The sequence below is a fragment of the Homarus americanus genome, unplaced genomic scaffold (genome assembly GCF_018991925.1).
Source record: "Homarus americanus isolate GMGI-L3 unplaced genomic scaffold, GMGI_Hamer_2.0 scaffold25483, whole genome shotgun sequence".
NCBI classification, from domain to species: domain Eukaryota; kingdom Metazoa; phylum Arthropoda; class Malacostraca; order Decapoda; family Nephropidae; genus Homarus; species Homarus americanus.
This window is the reverse complement of record NW_024726235.1, coordinates 6,402,845-6,429,899: the sequence shown is the minus strand read 5'-3', so window position 1 is coordinate 6,429,899 and position 27,055 is coordinate 6,402,845. Positions and strand designations below refer to the sequence as shown.

General features: G+C 37.0%; 1 protein-coding gene across 6 annotated transcripts in view; it reads left to right on the top strand.

The window, feature by feature from the left end:
* Nucleotides 1–415: 415 nt before the first annotated feature.
* The window catches only part of LOC121865482 (PAN2-PAN3 deadenylation complex subunit Pan3-like), a 98,224-nt gene continuing 71,584 nt past the window's right edge, over nucleotides 416–27,055 (top strand). For 2 of the 6 annotated variants that reach the window (XR_006088769.1, XM_042364975.1), the window contains exons 1-3: nucleotides 550–829; nucleotides 16,563–16,713; nucleotides 24,900–25,025. Coding sequence is in view for 5 of the 6 variants with exons in the window: in XM_042364975.1 (XP_042220909.1) it covers nucleotides 819–829; nucleotides 16,563–16,713; nucleotides 24,900–25,025 (288 nt within the window). In the remaining variant the exon portion in view is untranslated. The other 4 variants (XM_042364972.1, XM_042364974.1, XM_042364973.1 and 1 more) reach the window with 4 other exon arrangements.

The window sequence follows — 27,055 nt, the reverse complement described above, 5'->3', positions numbered from 1 at the left end:
CTTATAAATATTTTGTTGATTTAATAATCGTTATAGTAATAAAAATAAAATGAAAAAAGAAACCTGTGACCCCGAAAACTACATTATATGTATTTATTGTAATTTTTCCTCGTGTCACTACCTGTCATTTAATATTTCATTATAGAGGATTAAAATTGAGAGTGTAAATTGCAGTTGTCAAGTCTAACTACCATTATCAGGTTTTATTTTCAATAACGCTCTCTTCGTTTAACCGTTGTGTTACGTACACCTGTTATAGTGTGTTTTCATTCTTCTGTTAGTTAATTTTGTTTACTGTGGTATAAATGTGGTGAAGACAGGGAGTTGAGGAAGAGTGTTGTTAGGTAAGCTCAGGTTTGGAAGTTACTCGGCGCTTCACTCGCTGGTCCTGAACGTTTCTGTGGCAGCCTATCGATGCTCACTTGTTCCCTTGTGTTTCCAGCCATACTCCAGCGCTTCTCCGCAGTCTGATATGTTTACACTCCTCTCCGTTTAATCATTAACTAATGGGTTATTTTAACCAATAATATAAGTGAGTATGGATGCCAGGGGACCCTTAATGTGGCCATGAAAGAGTATTTTATTCAGATTCAAGTGCTGGAAAGTTGCGCAAGGCGGCCGTTGGCGTTCACTTCAGTGTGATGATAAACAGCTGATTTTGATTTTGATTCTTGCATGGTAACTCGATTGTTCCTGACAGAAACAGTGCTATATATCACAGGTGACATTCTGAAGCTACCTGAAATATACGGAAAACATTATTGGTAGTGGATATTGTAAATAAGTAGGAAACCTTGACATTATACTTTCTCAAAATTATGAAACCCAAGTAAGTTGTGTTTGCATAGAGTTTGGACCTTTCATTTTCTTCTTGAGGCATGAGAATTGAAATTATTTAATCCTCCCATCGTAAGTATAACCGCTGTAATGCAGTTTTACCATGGGTAAATTTATAGTAGTTCACACAACTGTTAGGAAGTCAAAACTATGTTTTTCTAGTGTATTTTTGTGCGTTGTGATTGGTTCTGATCATGATATCCGTCGGAAATTGACCTCAACAAGATCGGGTTAGGGTCATCTCGTACCCACGCCGACTCATACGTGAGATAACTCGTACCCAACTCAGGATACAAGTCGCACCCAAGATTACTTGCACTCAATTCAAGAGGTAATCCATACCTATTAGTAACTATACCATGCATTTTAGCTTTAACAATGATTAAAAAAAAGGTAAATTTGCACTTGTACACCTCACTCTGTTAGAAAGTAAAAAATATAGTTTTCTAGTGTATTTGTGTGTGTTTAGACCGAATATGACCTTCATTTCCGTCGGAAATTGGTCTGGTTTTTTTTTATCGATTTTTTTTTTGTGGGACGTTTTCCGAAAAAGAATAATGGCTAAGCGAATAAAAAATACACCAAAAAATACTAGAAAAAAACCCAAACCTAACTGACTCTTACCATATGATGGAATCACCTATTTCTTACCTTATTGGCCTGGTTCTTGTTCGTGGTTGGATTCTGAGATTCTTACACAATGCCATATGTTGGTCTTTGCGATATTTACTGTCTTGCACTTAGGACACTTTACTGAGGTTGGAAGAACACCATGTGATCGAAAAAATACTATAGTTTCTTCGTTTTTTCCCAAAAACTCGCAGTCAGCTCCATATAATTTAAGTGACGCCCATCACAGACTTCCATGGTTGGAAATGAATATGAATTTGGAAATATGAGGCCCAAAATAAAAATAGATTTTGATTGGGCAAAAAATACCGCAGATTAAACAAAAAATCGTTTTAATTTGTTGCCAAAAAACCGGTTTTGATTGGTCGCGTGACGTGAACGGGAACGCATGCGCGTGATGAATTATGAAGGAGACACGCAGTGTGGGAGGTGAGGTAGGCGATAATGGTGGAAAATTAATGGAAGAAAATAGAGAAAATTTTGGATATGCTATCTCCGTTATTATACATTTGTGATGGTAATGTAATAGATGAAAATTATCTTATAATTAGACGTCTTATTAGAATATGATAATAGATTAGTGGTAGGAATGTTGGGTGTGAAAATGCAATAATACAAAAAAAATATTATGTAAATCTTGCAGGAAAGTGCTGTGAAATGTAATGCAGCTCTTTAAAATGGTTGCATCACATAACATAAGTATGTTATTTTGTCGCACAAACATTGCTTTACAAGTACTGAACTTGACAAGCGCTGAAACGATACTGGAGCTATGAAACGAATGCACTCGCATAGGATTAGTGGACCTACAAAAACGAGAGATTAGCACGGTCAGTGACCCAGGCGGCATCCCTTCGATGATTCGACGTCACGTATGCGATAGTCACGTATCACAATGTTGCCGAATAACCTGACTGTGATACATGACTAACGAAGGACGTGACGTAGGATGATCAAAGGGATGCTGCTTTGTAGCTTGGAAGTTCTGCAGTCTACTTATATGCCAAGAATAGGCCTAATTCAAACTTTTAACCTGAAAATAATAGGGTATGGGTATGAGTTGCTCAGAACCCAACAAGATAGGGGATCCTGTTGGGAACCAGGGTTTTGGGTGGGGTAGAGAAACAAGCATTTTCCGACAAAAATCATGTCCAAGTGAATACAAAATACACCAAAAAACACTCGAAAAACATAAACCTAACCTAACCTGGGTTAATATATAGGACTAACCCATGAGAGTTATTTTTATTAGTTTTATTTTCTTACAATATTTTCATCAGCTCTGATATGATAATCATTTATTGTGGAAATTGTTCGTTTCATAGATAATTAGGCGCCTAGGCACACAGTTTATATTGCGGGCGGTAATGAGGCAGTGCTCTGCTAAGGGGCTTTCCCATGCCCTGGGCAGTTTGTTTTTTAGCATGTTGTGTGAAGATTGTTGCTGATCTTACATTGACTTAATTTGTGAATTAGACGTCTTTTTTTAATCATAAAAGATTTGGAGTAGGAATGTTGTGTTAACTACTATAAAAATACCTTACCATGTTCCGTTAGACCTTCAGTCTTCCACTAAACGGTTGTGGTAACAATAATGTAATGTTGACACTCCTAAACTAGCAGTTTTTAGAAAATTGCTTATAGAATATTATTTACGGCTACTCCTCGACTTATGACATATTCGACCTACGGCCACCCGGACATATGACCGCCTCAGTCGTACCAAAATTTTGTCAAATTACGTATTTTTGAGTCCCAACGTTAGTGATTGCCCTGTGTACTGACAAAATTTTCGTTTATAATTCACTGTAAAATGGCTGGCAAGCTTAAAAGTGAGAGTTTTGTGGTGCTGAGAAAAAAAAAAGACACTCATTTTAGATTTTCTATGTATTATTTAAGCATTTTCGTCTTATGACCAATTCGACTTGCGACCTGGATTTGGGTCCCTTACCCCGTCGTAAGTCGAGGAGCAGCTGTACTTGAATCTACAGTACTTCTAGTTACTGGATCGTATGTGGAAACTGAGAATGGCATGCTTTAGAAAATGGTAAGTAGGCCATGACCACTGTTCCTTCGGCACCAGTGAATTGACAAAGACCATGACTGAACTTTTTTTATTGAAAGGGGTAATATTGATGACTGACCCACCGCTGATTTTTTCATAGAAAACGAGGCTAATATGGCGGACTTCACAGCCGACGCATTATTTTTATATTTATATTCTTACTATATTTTCATCACTGAGTTCTGATATAATAATAAATTTTGTGGAAATTGCTTCATTTGGTAGATAATTAGGCAACTAGGCACACACTACTTTGTCTTTCTTGGCATGATATGGCAGTACACAGCCAATCATCTCCAATTGCTACCAGTCACCATTGTATGTTTATGAGCCACACAGATCGGGCGGCTGCTCTCGCATCCACAAAAAAAATTTAAAATTACACCATATAATAGTAAGCTCTTTCTGTTTAATATGCCAGGGGGTCTGGAGGGTTGAGCCTCACAGCTAGTAAGTTAGGTTGGTGAGGTTTTCTAACAACACTTCTGCTGGTTGTTTTTCTTGTCAACTAAGGTTAGGTTAGGTTTAATTTAGTAATAACCACTCTTTTAACTCATTTTCCATAACTTTGACAGTGTAATTTTCTATAACTATGACAGTATCCACTATAAAACACATTGAAATTGCAGCATTTTTAAATTCATTTTCAATGAAAATCAGTGGCTGTGAAGTCATAAATAATTACCAAAAATGATTTTTAAAGTGTTGCAATTTCACTATGCTCTATAGTAGACACTCATAGTTTTGACAAAGGTGTTTTAAAAGTGTTTATTTCTCTTGACCTAACCTTGGTTGATAGGCAGTGGGTATTTTGCCGTGACCGGTTAAGTTCCTGCTAGCATTATTTTACCATGAGTGTACTCTGATTAACGAACATATTGGCGGTAAATTTGCAGTTTCAGCCCCAACTGCTGTTTACCATAAATTTTGGAGTTATCATCCCCCTTCCTCTCCTAACCTAACAAACCGAAGAAACCTATCCAAACATACCTAACTTCCTAGCTGTCCCCACCATGTTAAACAGAAAGTACTTATTTTAATATCTGGTACAATTACAGAAATGTGTTCTTACACCCCTTGTGGTAACCCGCATCTCCAAACGGCCAACCTATATGACCTGTAGCAAACCTATCCATCAAGCACGTCCATCGTTACATGACCAATGCTCATTCATTCATATAAACAGTTATACTACTACTGCAATGTTGCTGTTTGGAGGCAGGGATTACCGCGGGGCGTAGAAACACATTTCTGCAACTGTACCAATGAAAGCAACTTTGCTGAAGTATCATGGTGTCATTTTATGTTTTTTGTGGATGTGAGAGTACGCACAGACGTAGCAGGTCAGATGTAAGCAAACTAATGACACCCAAGGACTGCAGATTTGTGTTTATTTCTTACATGAATATACTACAGTATCTTGGTTAATATCCATTTGCGACGGAAGTGGTATTAGAAAAGGTTGTTCCTGTTGGCGAGATATAACTAATAGTAAACACAAAATTGCTCTAACCGAGTTGGGGCTGAAACTGAAATACTGTAATACCCAAAGCGCACTCACAGTAAAATAGCATTAGTAGGAACTTAGCTGGTCACGGCAAGATATCCACTACGTAGTTAAGAAATACAAGTGACAATGATGTTACAAGTCCTCACCAACCAAACCAAAGAAACCTACCTAACCTTTCCTAACTTCCTAGCCGTGGGGTTGTCCCTTGGCATAATAAACAGAAAGAACTTACAATAATATGATGAAATTAAAATTTTTTGGGTGGATGTGAGAGCAGCCGCGTGGACTGTGCGGCTCATGGACCTACACTAGCATCGATCGGAGCATCAAAGTAATTGGCTATTTACATCCGGGATACAGCATCACTGCAGCATTACCAATTTGATTTTTGATTTTGCCGCTTACAGCGGCTACTTTATTGTGCACCCCACACTCATCCTGTGAGCGGTAGCGCAAAAGGATTACAGAGTAGAGTTTACAAAGGGTCGTAATAATTAACCCCCGTTGTCAGGATATTATGGCACTGAATGTTACACAGTATTTCATTTACATTATTTGTTTAGTTCTATACATAAAGGGTAACTTATTCACAAATGCGTGAGTACAGGCGTGTGAAGCAGTATGTGTGGCCTCACACTTTGTTATTCACCTTTGCGTGAGAGGTATTCAAGCACATTGCGTATTTGGTTCTGTACAAGAGAATTGATATAGTTACTGTTACGAGTTGGGGATTTAGAATATAGTTAAAAGTCTACCCAGATCCCAACAGGCAACAAAAAAACAAAAACAAAGACAATCGGACTATAAAAGGGTAGACAAAGGATGCGAGTTTTTGTTGTGTATAATAGAGTACCATAAATTCCTTAACAAAATATTCAGCTATCTATAATTTACCCTTAACCATACTTAACCTAAACATTAACAGTATATACATATTAATACAACATAAACAATCGTGAAGCAAGGTGGAGGTGGGAGAGGCAATACAAGATTACAAATACTTAAGTGAGGAGCTGAGATGGCTGACGAGTAAGGCTGAGTATTGTAGAAGACGGCAGGTAGTCACTGTGCCGTAGGTTTCCAGGATAGGTGATCCTGTGGTCGCTTCCCAGAGCCAAGTGAACTCTCCTCGAACTCGAGCTGACAAAGAAGACTTGGAGGAAGTGACGCAACAACCAGGATATGGAGAAGGGAAACCCCGGAGTGGTAACTAAGACGAGTCATACTCGTGTCTCGTCCCTAGATGGCGTTGCTCGTGGTGCTGGGTAGGTAGATCAAGACAATAGATGGCGTGGTTCGTAGTGCTGGGTAGGTTGATCATGACAATTGGTGGCGGGGTTCGTAACATTACTAAGTGCAAAAAAGTGGACACAATCTTAATATGTCGGCTATCTTGCCATTAGAGATGAAGTGTTGTGCCATTTCACACACAGTGTGCTTGGACCTGTCCCTAAAAGGTTCTATCTTCACACAGTCGAGGACGTAGTGTTCAAGTGTGTGGCCATATGTATTGCCACACACTTTACATTTAGTTTTGTTTACATCTGCTTGAGGAACATACTGCCAAAGGTACTTATATGCTAACCTTAATCTAGCGGTTACAACATCTTGTAATCTAGTGATCTTGTTACTTGCTCCATATACATGTTTCACTCGATGCATCTCATCATGGTAACCTATGGATCGACTAGTGCCTGTTTGCACTAGTCTACTTGCTTCAAACTCATCAATAAGTTGTTTCCTAATTACAATTTTAAGGGTTCTTTTTGACAGACCCAAATTGTATTCAACGGTGTCTTTGTTAGACGCGAGTTTGGCGAGGGCATCAACTCTGTCATGTTTTATGAGGCCTATGTGAGAGGGGATCCACAACAGTTTGACCTTGACACCCCGGTCAACAAGGCACGCATATTTGTGTCTGGCTTCAGAGACGAGCGTGACAACCTGAGTCGAGGGTGCCAAGGGCAAGTAGTGAGGATAGAGAGTCAGTGATGAAGAGGCTGTCAGTAACAGTGGTTTCAATGAATTTAATAGCTGTGAGTTTGGCAACTAATTCAGTTTGTAGAGTGGATGCCCAGTTGTTAATTCTAACTCCTTTCTCAATTATATTGCCGTCAGGTTGAGTCACAACAATAGCACTTCCAGCCCTCCCACAGGCGGTGTTAAGAGATCCATCAGTGTAGATGGTCTGTGTGATATTATCATCAGCCTGTAGAGTGTGTATGTGTTCAAGAGCTCTCAATTTGGCAGTGTGTTGGAGATAAATGCTTTGTATAATTAATTTTTTAGGCGGATACGTCGGTATTGTGATATCGAAGGGAACTGTTCGCCAGGGTGGCAGGAAGCGCTGTTGTGTCTCAACTTTGTACAGGTGGTCTAGTCCAAACATCTTCATATGTGTAGCTGTAGTTTGGATCCATTTAGACTCAACAGTCCCATGGTTCATACATTCTAGCAATTTTAAGGAAACAATGTTATCAGGATCACCACGCAGAAGCCTCAGGGCTATCATGAGGTTGACTTCAATTATTCTATCTTTAACACTGGGTATACCTAGTTCTTTCCTCATATTAAGTACTTTAGTGCTCATGGGACATCCTAGGATAATTCTGAGGGCTTTATTTTGCATTTTCTCGAGCTTGTCAACGCCTTTCCCGTCACGAATGACCAGGGCTGGTGCGTGGTAATCTATCAGAGATCTTATATAGCCTAGGTACATTGTTTTAACAATTCTAATATTAGCACCATAGTGCGGGCTGTACCCCGCTACACTTCTAAGAGGTCTCAGTCTGTCAGTACATTGGCGGGTTAGCTGTTGTATGGCAGGTAGGGTACAAGGGACGGAAACACCAAGATATTTAAAAGGAGAAACATAGTCAATAGTGTTGTTACCTATCTTGAACTTGGCGGGACCGCGTTTGCGGTTACCAGCTTGTTTGTTGAACACCTTAGTTTTGTCAGTGGAGATAATAAGACCGAGGTTCTCACAGGCTGCATATACATGGTTCAGGGTGGTTTGCATTTCACGATGAGTTTTAGTATGTATAAGAATATCATAAGCATAGCTGATTGAGATATTGCTGGGGTTGTCTGGTATTAAATTTAATAATGCATTCATAAGAACATTGAACAAAGTGGGGCTAATACTCCACCTTGAGGGGTACCAAGTTGCATATCTTTAACTTCACTTTTGTAACCCTGAAACAGTGCAGCAGCCCTTCTGTTGGTTAGGTAACCACTTATCCAGTGTAACAGCCTACCTCCTATATCCATTTTGGCTAGTTCGTACAATATCAGTTGCCTATTGGCAATATGAGATGCAGCTTTTAGGTCAAGAAATGTGGTGTATCTGTGCCTTTCATCACCATGCACAGTTAGGAATGTGGTGATGCAATTATGTACACCTTTACCATGGGTGAAGCCATTTATGTTAGGAGACATGTGTTCTCTGATTCTATATAAGAGTCTGCCGTCGATATGACAAAGTAGTGCACGCCTAGGCGCTTACCGGTATTTGTATACCAAATAATTTTCCAAAGAAATGATTATCATATCAGAACTCACTTGTGAAAATATGTATATTGTAGTAAGAAAATAAACATCACAACAAATAATGCTTAGGCAGGTTATTCATCAATATTAGCCTTGAATGCTTCAGGGTAAAGATTTGTTTTAGGTAGAGCATGGAATTTCATATTTATATAGGGGGAGAGAGAAGGAAAAAATTATTCAATTACGTTTCCAGTGCAAATTTATATTTCTTGATTATTTTTAACCAATGAGACTTCCCCAATTACCAACAATATTGGTTGTTCAAAGTGAGCAGGACTCTGGGGAAAATGTGGGTGAAATACTAAAAAGAACACCATACAAACATTTGAAAACCTTTCCTAACCTGTTTAAAAAAAGGTTAAAAATCGCTTTTGAGTTTATGGGTCCCCTCCTCGTCTGAACTCCCAAAACTACACCAATACATACTTAACACCTAAAAAATGAATTACTGTAGGTGCATTTTATATTTTTAGGATTTTTATAGGTTAGGTAAGGTTTTCAAAGTTTTGTTGGGTGTTCTTTTTAGTACAGTACAATATTTTACCTGACATTTTCCCACTACATGTAATTCAGAGTCCTGCCCACTATGAAAAACTAATATTGTTGATAATTTTATAGGTTAAAATGCTCAAAAACTATAAACGTGGGCCGGAAACATAATACTGTACGTACAATAAAGTATTTTTTCCCTTTTTAGTTTTTTCTCCCCATATAAATAGACATTTGAACTTCCATGCTCGTCCTAAAACGAATCTTTACCTGGTTCAGTCCTGCTGAAATTGGCCATAGTTCAGATAATATTTTTGTCAGTTCGCCATAGGCACTGAGGTCACAACCTACTTGTTTATTAAGTAATTTTTTTACCCATTCATTTTGTACATGACACATATGGAACAGTCCACCTCTGCCAATTGACTGTGGACATACCATCGATCGTACAAAAACCAGTTACAGGTGTATTTGTCAAAAGTGCCTCACTGAGGGTACACTTGAAATTCTGACCAGCTTCACTGGATGGATTAATTAAAAGTACAATACTGTACATTCAAGTAATCAAGGCTCTGCAAACAGAATCTGATACTTTACATCTTTTGCACTTTTAAAGTTATAAGTAAGGGTTGGGTGATTTAAATCACTAATTAAAATCAGTATATTATATGAGGAAAATTTAAAAAAGAAGATACTAATTAATCACTGCAGTGTAGGTAACTCAGATACATTCTAGAATCTAGATCCAATACATGTCCAGTATAGTACTGTACTGTATAGTTATTTGCCAAAATTTTGTAACATTGACATGACCAAATATTCAAGCGGCTAATGAACCGATCTGTGGCAAGGCAGAAAAAATATAGTATAAATTTGCTTCCTAGCTCTCGATATACGGGAATATATATTCATCATTTAATGTACAGTAGCTACAGAGATTTGCTCATTTTCCCTCGTAAATCTACCTTACAAAGAATAATCTATATTATGAAAAAGTAAAAACAATTATGGTTAAGCTAGTACCAGTAATTATCTAATGATTTATTGCTACTTTGAGGGTTTCAGACACAGTGCAGTTCAACTTAACTTCATCACCCTTATGTTATTTTTTTTTTTTTACTTAGTTTTGCTGCTCACCTGCCATCTCCTATATACACTAGGGAGCAAATGGTTTTCGTGATTTCCCACCCTTATAAAGTCTAGTTTTGTGTAGTTGTAACTTAAAGCATCTCGTTCTGTACATTCTAATTGTAATTTGTTAGAAATTCCCATTTATCTTATTCTTTGTGGTCATTCTAAATCAGGGGTTCTTAACCTGAGGTCCATGGATAGGCTCAGGGGGTCCGTGAAGGTCAGATAAAAATTTAACATTTATATTCACTATATTTTTATATGAAGTTGTTCTATTTTTGTCAATATATACCAGATGTTATGTATGTATTTTTGGTTACTGAAGAAAACCAGTAAATCTGTAGGGTGGCATGGGATGCTACTGTACACAGTCAGGTAACATACAATCGTCATTGTCGTCAGGTTTTGACTTCTAGAATGTTTACTTTATTCATACTTTGTCTAAGTCATACACTGTATGAGGCAATGAATTTTGAATAAAATAAAGTATATTCATTGCATGCAAAGTTGTGTTTATGTGCCTATGGCATTTTTCTAGGGAGGGGGTCCATAGCTTTCACTAGATTCTCAAAGGGGTCCGTGACTCAAAAAAGGTTAAGAACCACTATTCTAGATGCTAATAGAAATGGTAGTGTGAATAAAATGTATCCGGCCTCTCAAGCCCTATTCTAACTTCTCAGTAACAGTCTGTTTGGGACCTCAGTGTCTAAATATAATTATAGTTTGTATATACTTTAAATAAACATTTTTATTTTTTATTCTAATAAAAAGTATGTACTGTACGTTTTGATTGTACAGTAGGGTATGCTATAACGAATCTACAGTAATTGGTTCTAGAACCTCGTTCGTTATAGCATTAGTTCGTTATAGGATTAATCCATTCCAGGCCCCCAAATACAACCACTTAACACTGAAAAATTTCTGTGGAAATTGTAAAAAATACAGTACTTTATCTTACCTTAGTGTTGTTAGTATGCAGGACAGGAGGCAGAGGAGGAGGGGGGAGGAGAGAATTATGGAGAAGAGGTGGATGGAGAGGAGTCATCCTTCCTAGCCCTCTTTGGTGACTGTCTTTCAGGCACTTTGTCTGTTTATTTATAATTTCTTTCTCAGTTTCAAGGGTTGTTAGCTTTCTCACTCGCTTTTGACGATTCATTGTTACAATTGTACACTTGTATAACAAAATAGTTATAAAAATAACACGAATTTCCACATCAAAAGACGAAATTTCAACAAGTTCAGTGGTGCATTGACTACACAATGAACCAATATGGCACCTGACGCTCTTTATGTGAGCCGCGGTACAACAATATTCATGCGCCAGACGAAATAGTCCTGTATTCATCCGCGTTCGTTGTAGGAGTTGCGTTCGTTATAGCATTCTCAATTTTATAGGTAAAACCGTTCATTATAGGAATATTCGTAGTAAAATCCGTTCGTTATAGCATACCCTACTGTATTTGCTTTTTGTTTTTTAAGTAGCACAAAAACGTATCCCGGGTTTGCCTGAACGTACACTTGCAAGAAAACAAGTCACCAACACCATATGATCATGAGCCTTAGCCTGAAATCTGAAATTTTTTGGCCCATGTAGACTTGTAGATTGAATGTTTTGATGGGATAACAAAATATTTTTGGTCCAAGTCGGGTAAACCAGACATACAACATCAGTAAAGGGTTTGAAAGTAAGAGGTTTTTTTTTTTTTAGGAAAAAATTAAACAAAATGAAAGAATTTCTCATATTTTCACTGTTTGTCTGTCTATATTTTTAATATGCATAATATGGAAAATGGAGTAAAAATAGAAGGAACACATGAAGCTAATATAAATAGTGTAACTAATAAACAGTAGCTGGAATCCCTCAAACCCAGAAATCTCCGATAACCAAAATTGGAATTTTCTCAGAAAATTGTTCCCAGAGATGGAATTTTCCAGCTTTGGGAATGATCTTGTAAGGGGCACATTTTCTGGAAAATTCTGAGAAAATTTTTCTGGTAGCCAGAAAACTCCAGGGATGGGATGGGGGGGTATTCCAGGTTTGAGAGATGAAAATCAAGGGCATTTTCTGGAAATTCGATAATTTTTCCAGTTCCTGGTAAATTCTGGGGATGGGGGATTTCTTTTCTGGCTTTGAGAGAGTCGTCTTGTTACCCGGAAATCTCTTCTTCCTGGAGGTGCTCTGCACCAATTGTTCCAGCTAACGGAGATATCACTTACATTTATCTAGGAACTCGCTAGAAATAAACGCTTTGGAGGCATTAGAGTTTTGGCTAGATCACCATACTGACATTAATGCCTTATATCGATAAATATGAAATTACAGAGATAAACTTCAACTCATCGGCTTGAAACGTTCCCGTTGTTCCTCCTCTACCTTATCAGTAGGTATGCTAGTTGCCATCTCTTCAACAGACTTGTGCAGAGTCTCTAGCTGCTGAGGGACCTGTTTGGATCCTGCATTACTCTGCATCCCCTTCTGTGGTCCTGCTAAAGCCTGAGCATAACTCTTCTTCACTACTCCCTCCTTTCTATCAGCTACTTCCTCAGTCTTAACGAGGATCTCTTTCCCAACTTGCTCTAGTTTGGCAACCAACAAGGATCCAGCTTCATCTATTCTCGTCCCTAAGTTTCTCATTCCCTTATGATCTGCAATAGCCTCGTTTACTTTGGTTAGGCAGTTGGCATTGCCAGCAATAGCCTTCATGCTTTACCGCATTCAGCAACGTCGTAAGCTTTGTTATGGTTATAGCCACACAACCCGTCTTAGACGCCATCCTTTGCGGTAATTGTATGTCAGCAAACTACTAGGTGACCCTGGGGTTTTAACCCCTGGTTCCCCAAGTCTATACATGTCCTGTCACAAACTGTCTTCTTCCTTATACGTACAGTGTTTACAACTGTGGGGCACGCAGTGCTAGACAGCTGTCGCTGTTGTCAATCCTGAGGGAATAGGAGGGGTGGGGGATCTATTGGGGGGATGTCCAGACTCTGTAAGAATCTTCTTAGTCTTAAATCCAGTTTATGATGTGATTAATTCCCCGGTTTAAAGGGAGCATCTGGCTGAAGCACGAAATTCGTTAATAATTGATCAATATCAATTTCCTGTCAGCAATTAAAGACACCAGACACATTGTTACTATACCCCTGAATCGGTTCTGTCTAATCCCTAATCCGTGATATCTGATTTTTCCTTATACTGTAGTCTAATCAGTTTTCAAAATTCTTATTTTTTTATGCAATTTTTGTAACTTTTACTTACCCTCCACCATGGCACCTATGAACAGGAAGAGTGTTATGGTTCCCGATCCACCCAAGTGATGAAGATATGTGTGTTCTATGGTTGAATGTTCCTATGTTCCTAACAAGGACAAGCATGCTTTTTACACCCATCTCGTGTTGCCACTTCCTTCCACTCCGCCTTTCTAATCACACCCACCTTTCTGCTTTCTCACTATAATTTAAAATTTATGTAACGTAATGTGGAAGGGATACAACGTTGTTCATTTATACTTACACTTATTTTTGTGGGTAGACATCAGCAGTTTAACTGCCTGCCAGTGCTGCAGCCAGTGTTACCAAACAAACCTACCGATACATCATCTCCTCACCACTTACCACAATCTCCCCATCCAACGCCAGCTCCATGATCACCACTACCGCCTAAATCATAATTTCAGTGATGCAGAGATGGATTTGCTTTAGCCCATCGAAAAATCGTTCCCAAAGCCATAATTTTCTGGAAAATTCTGGCTTTGTGAATGATTTTCCGAGAAAATTTCAATTTCGGTCATCGGAGAGTTCCGGTTAAAAAGGATTCCAGCTAACAGAGATATTACTGTATACAATACAGTCCATGCTTCACTTTAACGACTAACTGGTACAACAAAAAGGGTCGTTAAAGTGAAAATCATTAATGTGGTGAGTATAGTTTACATGCTTAATGGGACAGTTAGTACCAGCCCACAGCCACTTTCACCCCCCCCCCTATAACCCCCATAAAAAAATTACAACCACTTATTCACACACAATACTGTGTAGAGTTAATAACTAATAATAACTAACATTTAGGCACCTCGTTGAATTGCTTAATGAGACTTTGCTATCATTCGAGGCAGGGAGTGGCATTAGTACACTTGCCCCTGCCCCCACACTCTCACACTGTGCTGCTTCCCCAGCATCACCACCAACTCAAAGCCAGTGAAGTCTAGTGGTAAATCATCTAACAGATCACACACAGGTAAATCTTGAAAATTATCATCAACAGTGCCGTCATCTCCCTCTTGAATGTCGACTTGCTATAACAGTAGCAACAACACTCGTTAATCAACACAGCTAAAATTAAGGGATGTGAAATGGTCTGTTTACTGGCTGGGAAGAGGGGGTGGGGGAGGTGAGGTGATATGTGTGACAGTTGATGCCAAGGTCTAGTGCTTATTTATTTATTTATCTGTCCTTAAGAGTGACTTTAAGTTTTTCTCTCATAAAATGTCACTGAACTGACATGGGAGAATATAATTAACATTGCTGGAATTCGTATAAGATAGTGATTAATTTGAATATAAACATGCAAAAGCTCGCATTAGACATAAAAAGTTTAGTTTTAATTCAAGAATTTTATTGCAGAGCAAAAAATTTTCTTGTGCAAAATATATGATGTTTATATTCAAATTATTCACTGTCTTGCAAGGATTCGTGCAATACAGATTATATTCTCCTAACTTTAGTCTGTGACATTATATAAGATAAAAACTTCAAGCCGAAAACACCAAACCCTGGCTGGGTGGGGGGGGTGACAGTGACATGTTTGACAGTTGGCACTGCGAAGGTCTAGTGAAGTACAGTATTTATTAGTTTATATATGTCCTTTAGCGTGAGTTTATGCATTTTGCTTATAAAATGTCACAGAAGTGACCAGGGAGAATATAATTTACATTGCTGGAATTCTTATAAGATAGTGATTAATTTGAATATAAACATGCTACAGTTTGCGCTAGACAAAATTTTAGTACGGTAATCATTTAGTACATTATTTGAGTACATCTACAGTACAGCTTTGCCCTTAGGACAGTGTAGCGTGCCCAGAAAAACATTAGGCGCAAAATTTTAAATATGCTGCGCCAGACTGACTCGCGGAAAATCGGAAAGATTCGCTTTAAATTAAAACATTGTTCTTAATTCTGGGTGTCTTTTTAAATCAATAATCTTAAATTGAATCACTTTAAATCGACGTTCTACTGTATGGAAAAAAATTATAGAAGCAGCGGCCTATTATCATTTGATTGGTTGACATGTTTATTTATCAAATGGAAAACTACCTTAACTGACCTGAAGCCTCATTTGTTATGGTATTCATGAATGAGTTTTCATTGCATAGCATTGGGTAATTTAAATGACAGGTTATTTTGCTTTTAGGTGAAAAGTGGCAGGAGGTACGAGGGTATTTGCACAACAAATTGTGCTGCCTAGTAATCAAGTCTGCATCCTCAATTTTGTGAGCCAACTCACTAGCCAATAAATTACAGACACCAATGATACACCTTTGTAGGGTGAGTATATGCCCCCCAAATTTTTACACATAAATACAATATGGGCTATCATAAATCAAGGTTCCATACTGTACCTCAGTTTACCTGTAACTTTCACATCTGCTTCTGCTTTATTTTCTCTCCAATAACTTTCTCTTATAAACTCCCTTATTGATAGTTGAATCCTACTGGTGTTTTACAAGCTCTGCTTTTTGATGTCATTTGTACATAATGTTTTCAATGTAACATTTTGTTCATTATTTATGGCAAGCTTTTCACCAGTGCTGTATATTGGTTCAGTTACTTAAGTGTGGTTGTTGTAGATGCTATCTCAGCAAGATATAATTTGGTGCTTGACGGTAACTATAGAACATAATCATGTTTGCTTATTTTCTGAAAATTTTTATTTTGCATTTCTTTTAAATTTTAGCTTCGCATTTATATTTTTGTTCCTGATGGTTCATAAAAAGATTATTTGAATGCAATAGCAAAAACTTGCTACTGAAGTCATCACTTAGGATAGTTTCAACAGAAAAGCAAAACATTATTAAATAAATGGACATACACCTGTCCCCCACTAAAAATATTACTGCCATTTTATATAATTACAGTATGATAATAAAGTACTGTATATTATTCTTAAATTTGATGAATTTAACCCAAAGAAAAATGTTAGTTTTTCTGTCACCATTTAGGGAAACTAAGTACTGTACACAACTTTCCTAAAGGGAATCATATTTTTATGGGTAAAATATTATTCATCCTAGCAAGGTATTTTCATGAATTGATCCTTAAACAAAGGAAGTTTTTTTCATTAATACAGGTTACTAGAGAGAGCTACCGGGATGGACCCTCTCTTCCTTAACCTTGGACTGTCACAGCAGGCAGCAGCAGTGGCTCCAGCATCTACTCCACCTGTGACGAATCAAGTTAATGGCCTGCCACAAGAGTCAAAACTAGCCACATATATAAGTGTAAATATTTTCTCTTCCTTTAATGATATATTTAACTTTGGTTATAATTTTTGCTTTCATTTTCCCTAAAGTTCCTTCATAGCTTTTTCAGCCATAAATATTACTCCAAAACACCTTGGTTAAAAAAAAAAAGAAAAAAAATGTACTTTATTGCTTCATGCTATACAGGGGGTCCCCGGGCTATGAACGGGTTCCGTTCCTGAGGACGTTCTTAAGTCGGGTTTGTACGTAAGTTGGAACACATGCTATGTGCATACCGTACTTACAGAACAATGTTTAAAATCCCACTGTATCATAGCCTAAGTCCTTATATACATCTAAAATCACTTAATTAAAGACAAAAGAAGAAATAGAATGACAAAATACTGTAAATGACAGCAAAATATAAGTCCTCAGGTAAACAAAATACAGTACAGTTGAGTCTGGATTTACGCGGTTTTTGTTTACGAGTTTGGTCATTTACGCGGTGCCTTGCCAGAATGAAATGCTTTAATTACGCAGTAAATTTGGTCATTTACGCGGGTGAAATATAATTTGTTTATTTACTGAAGACATTTGTTTTAGCTCATAAAATTCATACAAATTACCCGGCCAGAATATAATTTAAATTGCTGGAATTCTTATAAGATTGTGATTATTTTAAATATAAACATCATGGAATTTGCATTAGACATACAAATTTTAGATCAAATGTAAGAATTTTGATTAGAAAGAGCCAAAATTTTATCTTTTGTACAAAATATATGACGTTTATATTCAAAATATTCCTGGTCTTGCAAGGAATCCAGCAATGTCAATTATATTATCCTAACTTTAGTCTGAAGTATTATTTATTACTAAAAATGTAAGCCTTCGGTTTTCACCCAAACATTTCTCAGTGGGGGGGGGGGTGGGAGTTGAGTCCATTATTTGAATGGACATTAACCGGGCGACTGTATTTCTCTCAAATATTAATTGTGTGTGCATACCATCATAAAATTAAGATGTTATTTTTACTACAACGTAGGTATTGTGTCGGAAAAAGTGGAGTTTGGGGGTTGGCCCAGTCTCTATTTCAGTTAATCCCTTATGTTCTGTTATTTCATTTATGCATTTCTCGTTTTACGCGGTACTCTGCGGGTTCAATTGACCGCGTAAATGAAGACCCAACTGTACTGTAAATTTCAAGTTTAACCCCGTTCGTATCGGCGGGTGTTTGTAAGTTGAACTTTCATAAGTCGGGGACCCCCTGTACAGTACTCACTACAGTCCAGTATATGGGGAGGTCAGTGAGCCAACAATTATTATGTTGAGAGTCATGCATTTTAATTCAGGAATTTCTCTAGGTGTCTATTACTGTACTACCTCATGATCTTCGTTTATCACACATAGCTACTGTATCTAATGAATACAGGTTGTACCTCTCTAGTCCGGCAACCTCGGGACCTGACCGGTGCCGGACCATGGAAATTCACCCTTTTCCTGGATAGATAGTGACTTGTGCTTATGCCTGGAAGCACTAGCACCACTTTCTCTGCGTCATGGTCTCTTTGAAGACATATTGAAGGGTTAAATGTCGTATAGTAGCTTCTCAAATTTCGAAGGTTTTTAATTCTTAACGTATTTTATTGGAACACACAAAAAAATAGATAAATAAAAATTTTGACGGCGGAAACTTGAATTTCGACGGGTTTGAACGGCCCGCCAATGTGCAGACGACGTGCATAATCATGTAAACAGCGTCATTTCTCTTATGTACAAAAGATTCATTATTGTTTATTACTGAATGTCTTTTTTATTGAATTAATGTTTGTGTGCAAAATGAGCAATAAAATTCATTAATAATACGTAGAATATTGAAACACACGAGGAAATGACACAGCATTGTTTTCGTTGATTTCAAACCCAGCGACTGACTGGTTCTACATATAAAACTGAAGAAAATAAGACCTTGGTTGTAGCTGTAGTAAAATTAATATGGTTGTTTTAAGTAATGTTAATTAATGTTAATAAATGGAACAATAGAAGTAGCTAACGATAATGGTAAACAAAAAAGAGAGATCGCATATGTAAGTGCGCATGCGCACACGTGAAAACATAACGTCATTACTTTACATAAGAATATGAAAGCAACACTTATTTACTGTTTATATATATTTTAATTAATGTTTCTGAATTTGTTTTTATTGAATTAATGTACGTGTGTGCAAAATTAACAATACAATTTATTAATAATACGTGGAATATTAGAGGAGACGAGACGGCTGCCGGCATTGTTTGTTAAAGCTTACGAAACCAGTGACTGATTGGTTCTACATATAAAACTGAAGAAAATAAGACCCTGAGTTTAGCTGTAGTAAAATTAATGTTAAAAAATGAATATGGTTGCTTGAAGTACCTGTAATGTTATTTAATGTTAATAAATGGAACAATATAAGTAGCTAACCATTAATGGTAAAAAAAAAAGTGAGACTGCTCGTATGTAAGTGCACACATGTGAAAGTATATCGTCATTACTCTACATAAGAATATGAAAGCAACACTTATTTACTGCGCATATATATTGAAGGGTTAAATGTTGTACTCTGTATAGACAAGCAGAGAGAGAGAGAGAGTGCAGCTGAACTGCCGTATGTAAACAAACCTTAATTTCCCGCGGCTTTTTTTTTTTTAAGGGGATTAGCCCACCCGGGCATAGGTCACTGATCCACATTGGGGCCTGAGGGGCAAAAATTTAATACTCCTGTAATAATAATTCAGAGTAAAAAAAAAAAAAAGTTGCCTATCTACCTATTGGACAAACTAAAATCGTTCCAGACCACGGGAGTTTCCGGACCACAAAATGCCGGACTAGAGAGGTACAACCTGTATAAGCACCCTGGGTACCATCAGAGTACTGTATAAACTTGAGGTGGGTTAAGCTAGGGTGCCAAATGTTCCGGTGGGTATTTTGGGTGCTTAATTTTCATGAGATATCACTATACCTTCCATTACAAATAGTTTTCCAGCATTTTCTATACAGTACAATAAAACTTATTTGCACTTAATCAAAACAAAGCTGTTCCACTTGGACCCAAATCAAGTGATAGGAAGTAAAGAGCAGATGGGTAAATTTTACACTTTGTAGTATTAGGCTGGCTAAAATGTTAAAGAAAAAAAATCATGTAATTTAAAATGCATTCAAATACAGTATAAGAATTCATTGTAAAAACAACATAATAAATTAATATCCTAACAAAACACCTTATCCCACATGCTGGGCTAAGCCCCGGCATGCTCGACCCTGAGTTGAACAACTGAAAATTGGTTCTTAAAAAAGTATAAGACAATCGAACTTGTTATTTGAATTCATTAACAATATACAAGTCATTAACTCATGGGAGTCATTTTAATTTGAAAGCTGCGTAGAGTTGTTACATGTGGTTTGGTTTGCATTACTTGGAAGTGGTAGATTATTTTTACGGCACAGCTTTGGGGTATTTTACTTGCTCTCGAGATTATTTGTTAAATTTTACCCAACCTCAGCAATTTTAAATTTTTTAGCAATTCTCATAGTGCTCTCCGGGCCTTGGTGTCTCATCGCCCCATCCCTTTCTAAAAGATATTTTACACTGGCTGTTTCCCATCCAATGTTGGGACCGAAAAGTCAGCTTTTGCTGGGTTCCAGCCCATGTAGGGAAGAAGGGCAATGAGTGTGCTGATGCTGTGGCAAAAGTAGCTGCTTTTTGCCCTGTGGCACATTATTCTCCTCTGCATGCCTCTGGTATGAAGCCAGTAATAAGTGGCCATCTGCTTGAATTGGCAATACAGGTGGGATGCTGTCGGAGCAAATAAGCTCCACAACATCCACCCTACATTGAGTGCCTGGGGATATCAGGGATTGCCGCGCTGCTGGGAGACCGCTTTGGCTGTCTTTGCATTGGCCACACACGGCTGACTCATGGTTTCTTAATTGACTATTCGGTACCTCCTGGTGGAGTGTCCCGGTCTGAGAGATCTTCGTTGTAAGCACCTCTCCGAGTGCTGGGGGAGAAACGGGTCTTACCGACGCTCATTGGTGCTGAGGGGGTGCTGCGTGAGGGAACGTCTTCTCCCTGGAGGATGCCGGCCTTCTACACAGACTTTGAGTTTTATCTATTAAGGTTTAAATGGTTTGCAAAAAATCTGTTATTAACTGAAAATTTCGTAAACCGAAACCATTGTTTCAGTGAGATTTTGGGTAATTCGTTCTAGCTCACCGAAAATTACATACAAACTAATAATAAATGCAGTAAAGTACACCTACTTTGAGGTGTGCATGTAGAAGGCTCCTGGTTGATGATGATGATGATGATGGGAATTAGAATGGGGGTGGAGGAGAAGGGAGAAGAGAAGGCAGTGGGGGTGGAAGAGAAGTCACCCCATGCTTCATGCCACCATTTCACCCATAAAATTTTAAGTTCACTTGGTGTAATTCAAGATTATTTTCTTTAAATCAACACTGCACTGCACTATATATTGTCAATATGTAAAATAAATTTCAGAATGGCCAATAATTGTACACTGTAAAAATGTAAAAATAGTTTATGTTCAAGAGAGTCTCAAGCAAGATGCTACCTCCACTGAGCAGACACACAAACTGACGCCATTCTGGGTGAGTCAAGTGGCTGTTTGGCGCGCTAAAAACTACTTCCCTGTACTTCAATAATGTTAAATAATTGTTAAAATGACTAAAAATTTTAATATAAGACTTGGAAAATTATTGAATAGTACATACAACCTTCTTGATATTTACTCATGGTAACGAATTTAAGCCCTAAAACCGATTACTGTATTGGCGGACTAATACTCCAGCTGGTGAGCAGGCGAAAACATGTTGACACAATTTCTTAAGGACTTCGTAAACCAAATTTTTGTTCGTTAATTGAGTTGAAGATTCTTATGGGAGGTAATTCGTTAACCGAGGGATCACTGTACGCACTTCCTGTACATACGTTGGCGTTCCCAATCATCTCTCTTTATTTCTTTACCATTAGTGGTTAGCTACTTCTAGTGTTCCATTTATTAATATTAAATAACATTACTTAAAACATAAAAACAGGTACAGTATTAAATTTTTTTACATTGTGTTCACTACAGCTACAACCAGGGTTTTATTTTCTTCAGTTTCTTATGTAGAACCATCATCACTCATGAAAACAATGCCGTCTTGTCTCCTCGTGTGTGCTTTAATATTCAAATGTTATTAATGAATTGCATTGTTCATTTCACATATACAGTGGGGTATGCTTTAACGAATCTAATTGGTTCTAGAACCTTGTTCGTTATAGCATTCGTTTGTTATAGGATTAATCCGTTCCAGGCCCCCAAATACAACCACTTAACACTGAAAAATATAATTTAAAATTGTAAAAATTGTAAAAAAGTGCATAAATATGCATCTAAACCCCTGAAATAAAGAATATCATCAATACTTGTAATAAAAAAAACAATAAATTAGTAAAAAAAAAAATTTTTTTTTTTTTAAATAACGTTTGTTGTAGGAGTTTCGTTCGTTATAGCATTCTCAATTTTATAGGTAAAACCGTTCGTTATAGGAATATTCGTAGTAGGATCCGTTCGTTATAGCATACCCCACTGTATAAACATTAATTCAATCAAATACATATTCAGTAATAAACAATAATGAATCTTTTGTACATATTCTTTAGATAAATGAATATGTTTTCTTGAGTGTGCACTTATACATTGGCGTTCCACTATCAGTCCCGCTTCTTTTTCTTTAACATCAGTGGTTACCTCTACTGTACATTAAATAACATTAATTAAAACATACATATTTTTTACATTAATTTTACTACAACAACAACCAGGGTCTTATTTTCTTCAGTTTCAGGTGGATAACTGACATTATGGGTGTAAACACTGACAACAATGCCGTCTTGTCTCCTCTTGTGTGTTTTAATATTCTACGTATTATTAATGAATTGTATTGTTCATTTCGCATATACTGTAAGTAGCTAACCACTAATGGCAAAGAAAAAAAGAAAAGATGGATTGGGAACGCCAACTTATACATACATGCGCATTTAAGGATACTGCGTCATTTATCTTAAGAATATGTACAAAAGATTCATTATTGTTTATTACTGAATATGTATTTGATTGAATTAATCTTTATACAGTACAGTAAAAGTCCAAAAATCCGAATGCCAGAAATCCGGACCACCCGAGAATCCGGACTTTTCGAAAACTCAAATTATTATTATTTTTTTTTTAGCGGGCTTTTGTGTGTATGTGCGTATGCGTGAGCGCCACAGCTGCACAGTGACAACAAGCGACCATGTGGTCGCCACTTTAAAACGAGCAATCAAACTGTGACAACATATGTAATTTTGAGTCCTACTCTTTCCATTTACAGAGTACTGTACAAGCCCATAATAATGGCTCCTAAAGTAGATAAACTTTGTTGTGTGAAGAGAAAGAAGAACATGTTGAAATTGAGTGACAAACTTGAAATAATTAAGAAACTAGAATGTGGTGTGAGCAATACTGTTCTAATGGAAACATATGACATTGGAAAGTCTACAATTTATGATATAAAAAAGGCAAAGAATAAAATTCTAGAATTCACAGCTTTTTCTTTAAAACTGCTTGTTTTGATAAATGAAGCATGCTATATTTGCTAATGAATAAACTATCAAAATGTACCTGTTCATCTCTTCTTTATTCCTCCTTAAATTTGAATTTAAAAGTACTGCCTGAGAATCCGGAAAATCCGGACCGACCCAATCCCCAAGCAGTCCGGATTTTTGGACTTCTACTGTATATTGTTCCATTTATTAACAGTAAATAACATTACTTAAAACATATGTATTCATTTTTTTTTACCTTAATTTTACTACGTACAGCTACAACCAGGGTCTTATTTTTTTCATTTTCTCGTGTACGGTAGAACTATCGTCTCGGACTCCCGGCTGTAAGCACAAACGAAAACAAGGGTTTCCCATCTCCTCTTGTGTGACCATATTATTATTCATTTATATTGTATAAGGTGCATTCAGAAACATTATTTAAAGAATATAGTTTGCAATTTGTATTGTTTTGGGGGAAAAGAGGGTAAAAAGCCACACAAAAGATATGAAAAGGTCACACTTGGGAACGCATCTCATTATTATTGTTTTATTTTAATGGTAATTAATGATTCGCGATATGATGATTCACCTTACACTGCAATATTAGAGGACACATTACTGTCGTTATTTGGGCTTTACTGTACTGTATAGCGAATTTTGAATTATAGAAATTTATAATAGAAAGGTAATACTGTAATACTATTTTCTGCATTAAAGGGTTATTGTAGCATAGTTACTAAAATCTTAAATGAACAAAGGAATGTGAAGTTACCACAGGCTACTGTCTGACACAATTCGTTCAACTCTCGTCCCAAGGCAGTAGTTTTCTCCTTTAATTTCCCTATTGTAAGGTTGATGGTTGTAATGGGAAAGGCATATTGATTGGCATCAGCCATCAACATCAAGGGTTAACCTGGGTTATGATACACGAATCTCCCTGTTACCTACTTAATCATGAGATGGGAGTTCCAGAATCATTCACTCAATCTCATGAGTGAAAGTTGCTAAATACAGTCACCTCTTGATTTACATGGGTTTAATTTGCCTGATTTTGAAATAACACTAGTAATAATTTAATACATATTTTAAAATAACTCAAAGTTTTTTTAAATAGCACCATTTTGAAAGAGCACCATTGCACCAGGCAGCGTAGTTCAGTACCTCATTGCTTTCCTACCTAACAAAAAAGAAAAAGTAACATCACTTGAACCTCAGCCATCGACATCTGGCAAGCTCCCACTTCTCCCCTATCACCTGCTTTGTCATCTGATTCAGATGACTCCCCCCTCCTCTCCTTCACCACCACTAAGTTTGCTTCCATTATTTTATATTATTTTTATTATTGTTGTATTATTATTATGTTATTGTAAAGAAAACATATTGAAGGAAATAGATAAACAATTTACAGTTTTTAAGGAGTGTTTCCCTTGACCCAGGCCATTTTCTTTATTTCTTATGGGATAATTAAATTTGATTTACATGACCGTTCTCAAGAACGTAACTACCGTGTAAATCGAGAGATGGCTGTATTTTAGAAATAAACATAGAAATGGTCACATCATTTAATAGTACTTATCTAATTCTTTTTTGCAGAATCGTCAACAGCTGGCAACATCAACACCACAGCAGGAGCAGCAGCAGCAACAACAACAACAATCTCTCACCAATAGTGTAGCTGCCTTGAGCCTTGATGGTGTTGGTACAAGGAAAGTTAGTGTGGTGGGTAGAAAATCTTTTGTGCAGTAATATCTCCGTTAGCTGGAATCCCTCAAACCTGGAACTCTTCAATAGCCGGAATTGAAATTTGCTAAAATTTTCTGAAAAGTTCCCTAAATTCTGAGTTTGGGAACAAATTCTGAGGTTGAAAATTGGAAGCATTTTCTGAAAATCTAACAAAAAGGGGGGGGGGGGGTCTCCAAATTTTTATTTCTGGGTCTGGGAGCAAATATCGATTATGAAATGATGCACAAGTACTGGAAAATCTGAGAAAATTGTGATAAAATCACTAAATCTTTCTGCTCAGGACCTGGGGACAAAGGTTCCCAGTGTTATGAAAGATTGCATCATGTTTAGCCGCATTCTCACATGGTTGGTGCATGGGTGGGAAGACCAACTGCTTAGGTAACGCTGGATTTTTCTGCTCCTGTTCTATTTATAATTACTGTTCAAATATAAGTATTTTTAAATGTATATATAATACTAAAACGGTAAAATAATGCAGTAATAAATCAATATAATACGAGCTGAGCTAACGAGGCAAAGGGTGAGGTGACGGAGTCAGGTGGTGAGGTGACATGCCAAGACACTTACACACCACACACATTAACAGCACTAGTAAACCATCGTCTTATAGCATTTAGCATTTATAATTTCTATTATACAATTAATTGATATATGGTGGCGCAATTTGGCTACTTTTGCATATGGAGCATATGGAGACGCATTATACACTAGTGATGTCACGAAGCTTTGCAACTGCAACTACATAAATTATCACAGCCTGTACTCAAATGTACAAAGTTAATTGCTAAAATTTGTATGTCTAGTGCAAGTTATGGAATGTTTATACTTAAATTAATTGCTATCCTGCAAGAATTTCAGCAGTGCAATTTAAATTCTGCTGAGTCAAGTCAGTGACATTTTATAAGCAAAAAACTTTAACTCCTTACCTTTTATATACTGTATAAGCCTTGAGTATGCATTTATCTCCCCTCCAGGCTCTCAACCCCCCTTTCTCTTCTCCTAGCTAGAAGGGGAGGTAGATGGCGGTGATAACAATTAATGGATTGCAGGTTGTTCTAAGCTTAAAGTTTTCTCTTATAAAATGTTACAGACTTGACTTAGCAGAATATAACTTACATTACTGGAATCCTTGCAAGGTAGCGATTAATTTGAGTATATATATCTTTTAATTTGCACGAGATACAAATTTTCATCCTTTAGCATAGTACATTGAGTACAAAATGAGTACAGTAATATGTTGCTCAAAATTTTGGCTTTTTCACAGGGAAAAGTCTATGACTAGCCCCAGTGGTCAGGATATTGTGGTATCGAATGATAGAGTATTTCAAATAAATTCTTTGTTTAGTTCTGTACTTAAGAGACAGAAACTAATAATTTGAGCTTATTAATACCAGTACCCTTCATATACTGTACTCTACAGTAAAATATTTATTTTTACCTTCTTATTTGGCTTGTCATTTAAGGATATCAAATTGGAAACAACTCAGAGAATTTATTCAGGAACATTATGGTTTCAAATTCATTTCTCTTAACACAAATAGAAGTTTATAATGAATGCTGTGAGGAAGGAAGAGGGGAAGGGTTCAATGGGATGTGAACTCCCCTGCCTGCAAAGGGTCACCTCACTGATTGTTTGTCACCAACTACTGTACTGCCTCATTCGTGATACAATATGTATTATTTAATTGTTTTTCATTAATTAGCAAAGATACGTTACTGTAATAATCTGTGCTTATTAATACCTGTACACTTAATATACAATACAGTACAGTATTATGTAAGTACCTCATAGGTAAATAATAATGTCATTCAAGACATCTTCAGGTCATAAGATCCACTAATCCCCCCCCACCCAACAATGGGTGACCTGACATTGCATCAGGTCAGGCTAGTAATATGACCCACTAATCTCCCACCCAACCTCCATCACAAGTGTTAAGATGTGATTACAGTTATGTGTTACAGTCAGCTGAGTGAAGTGCCTGCCTACTCTAGGCTAAAGATGA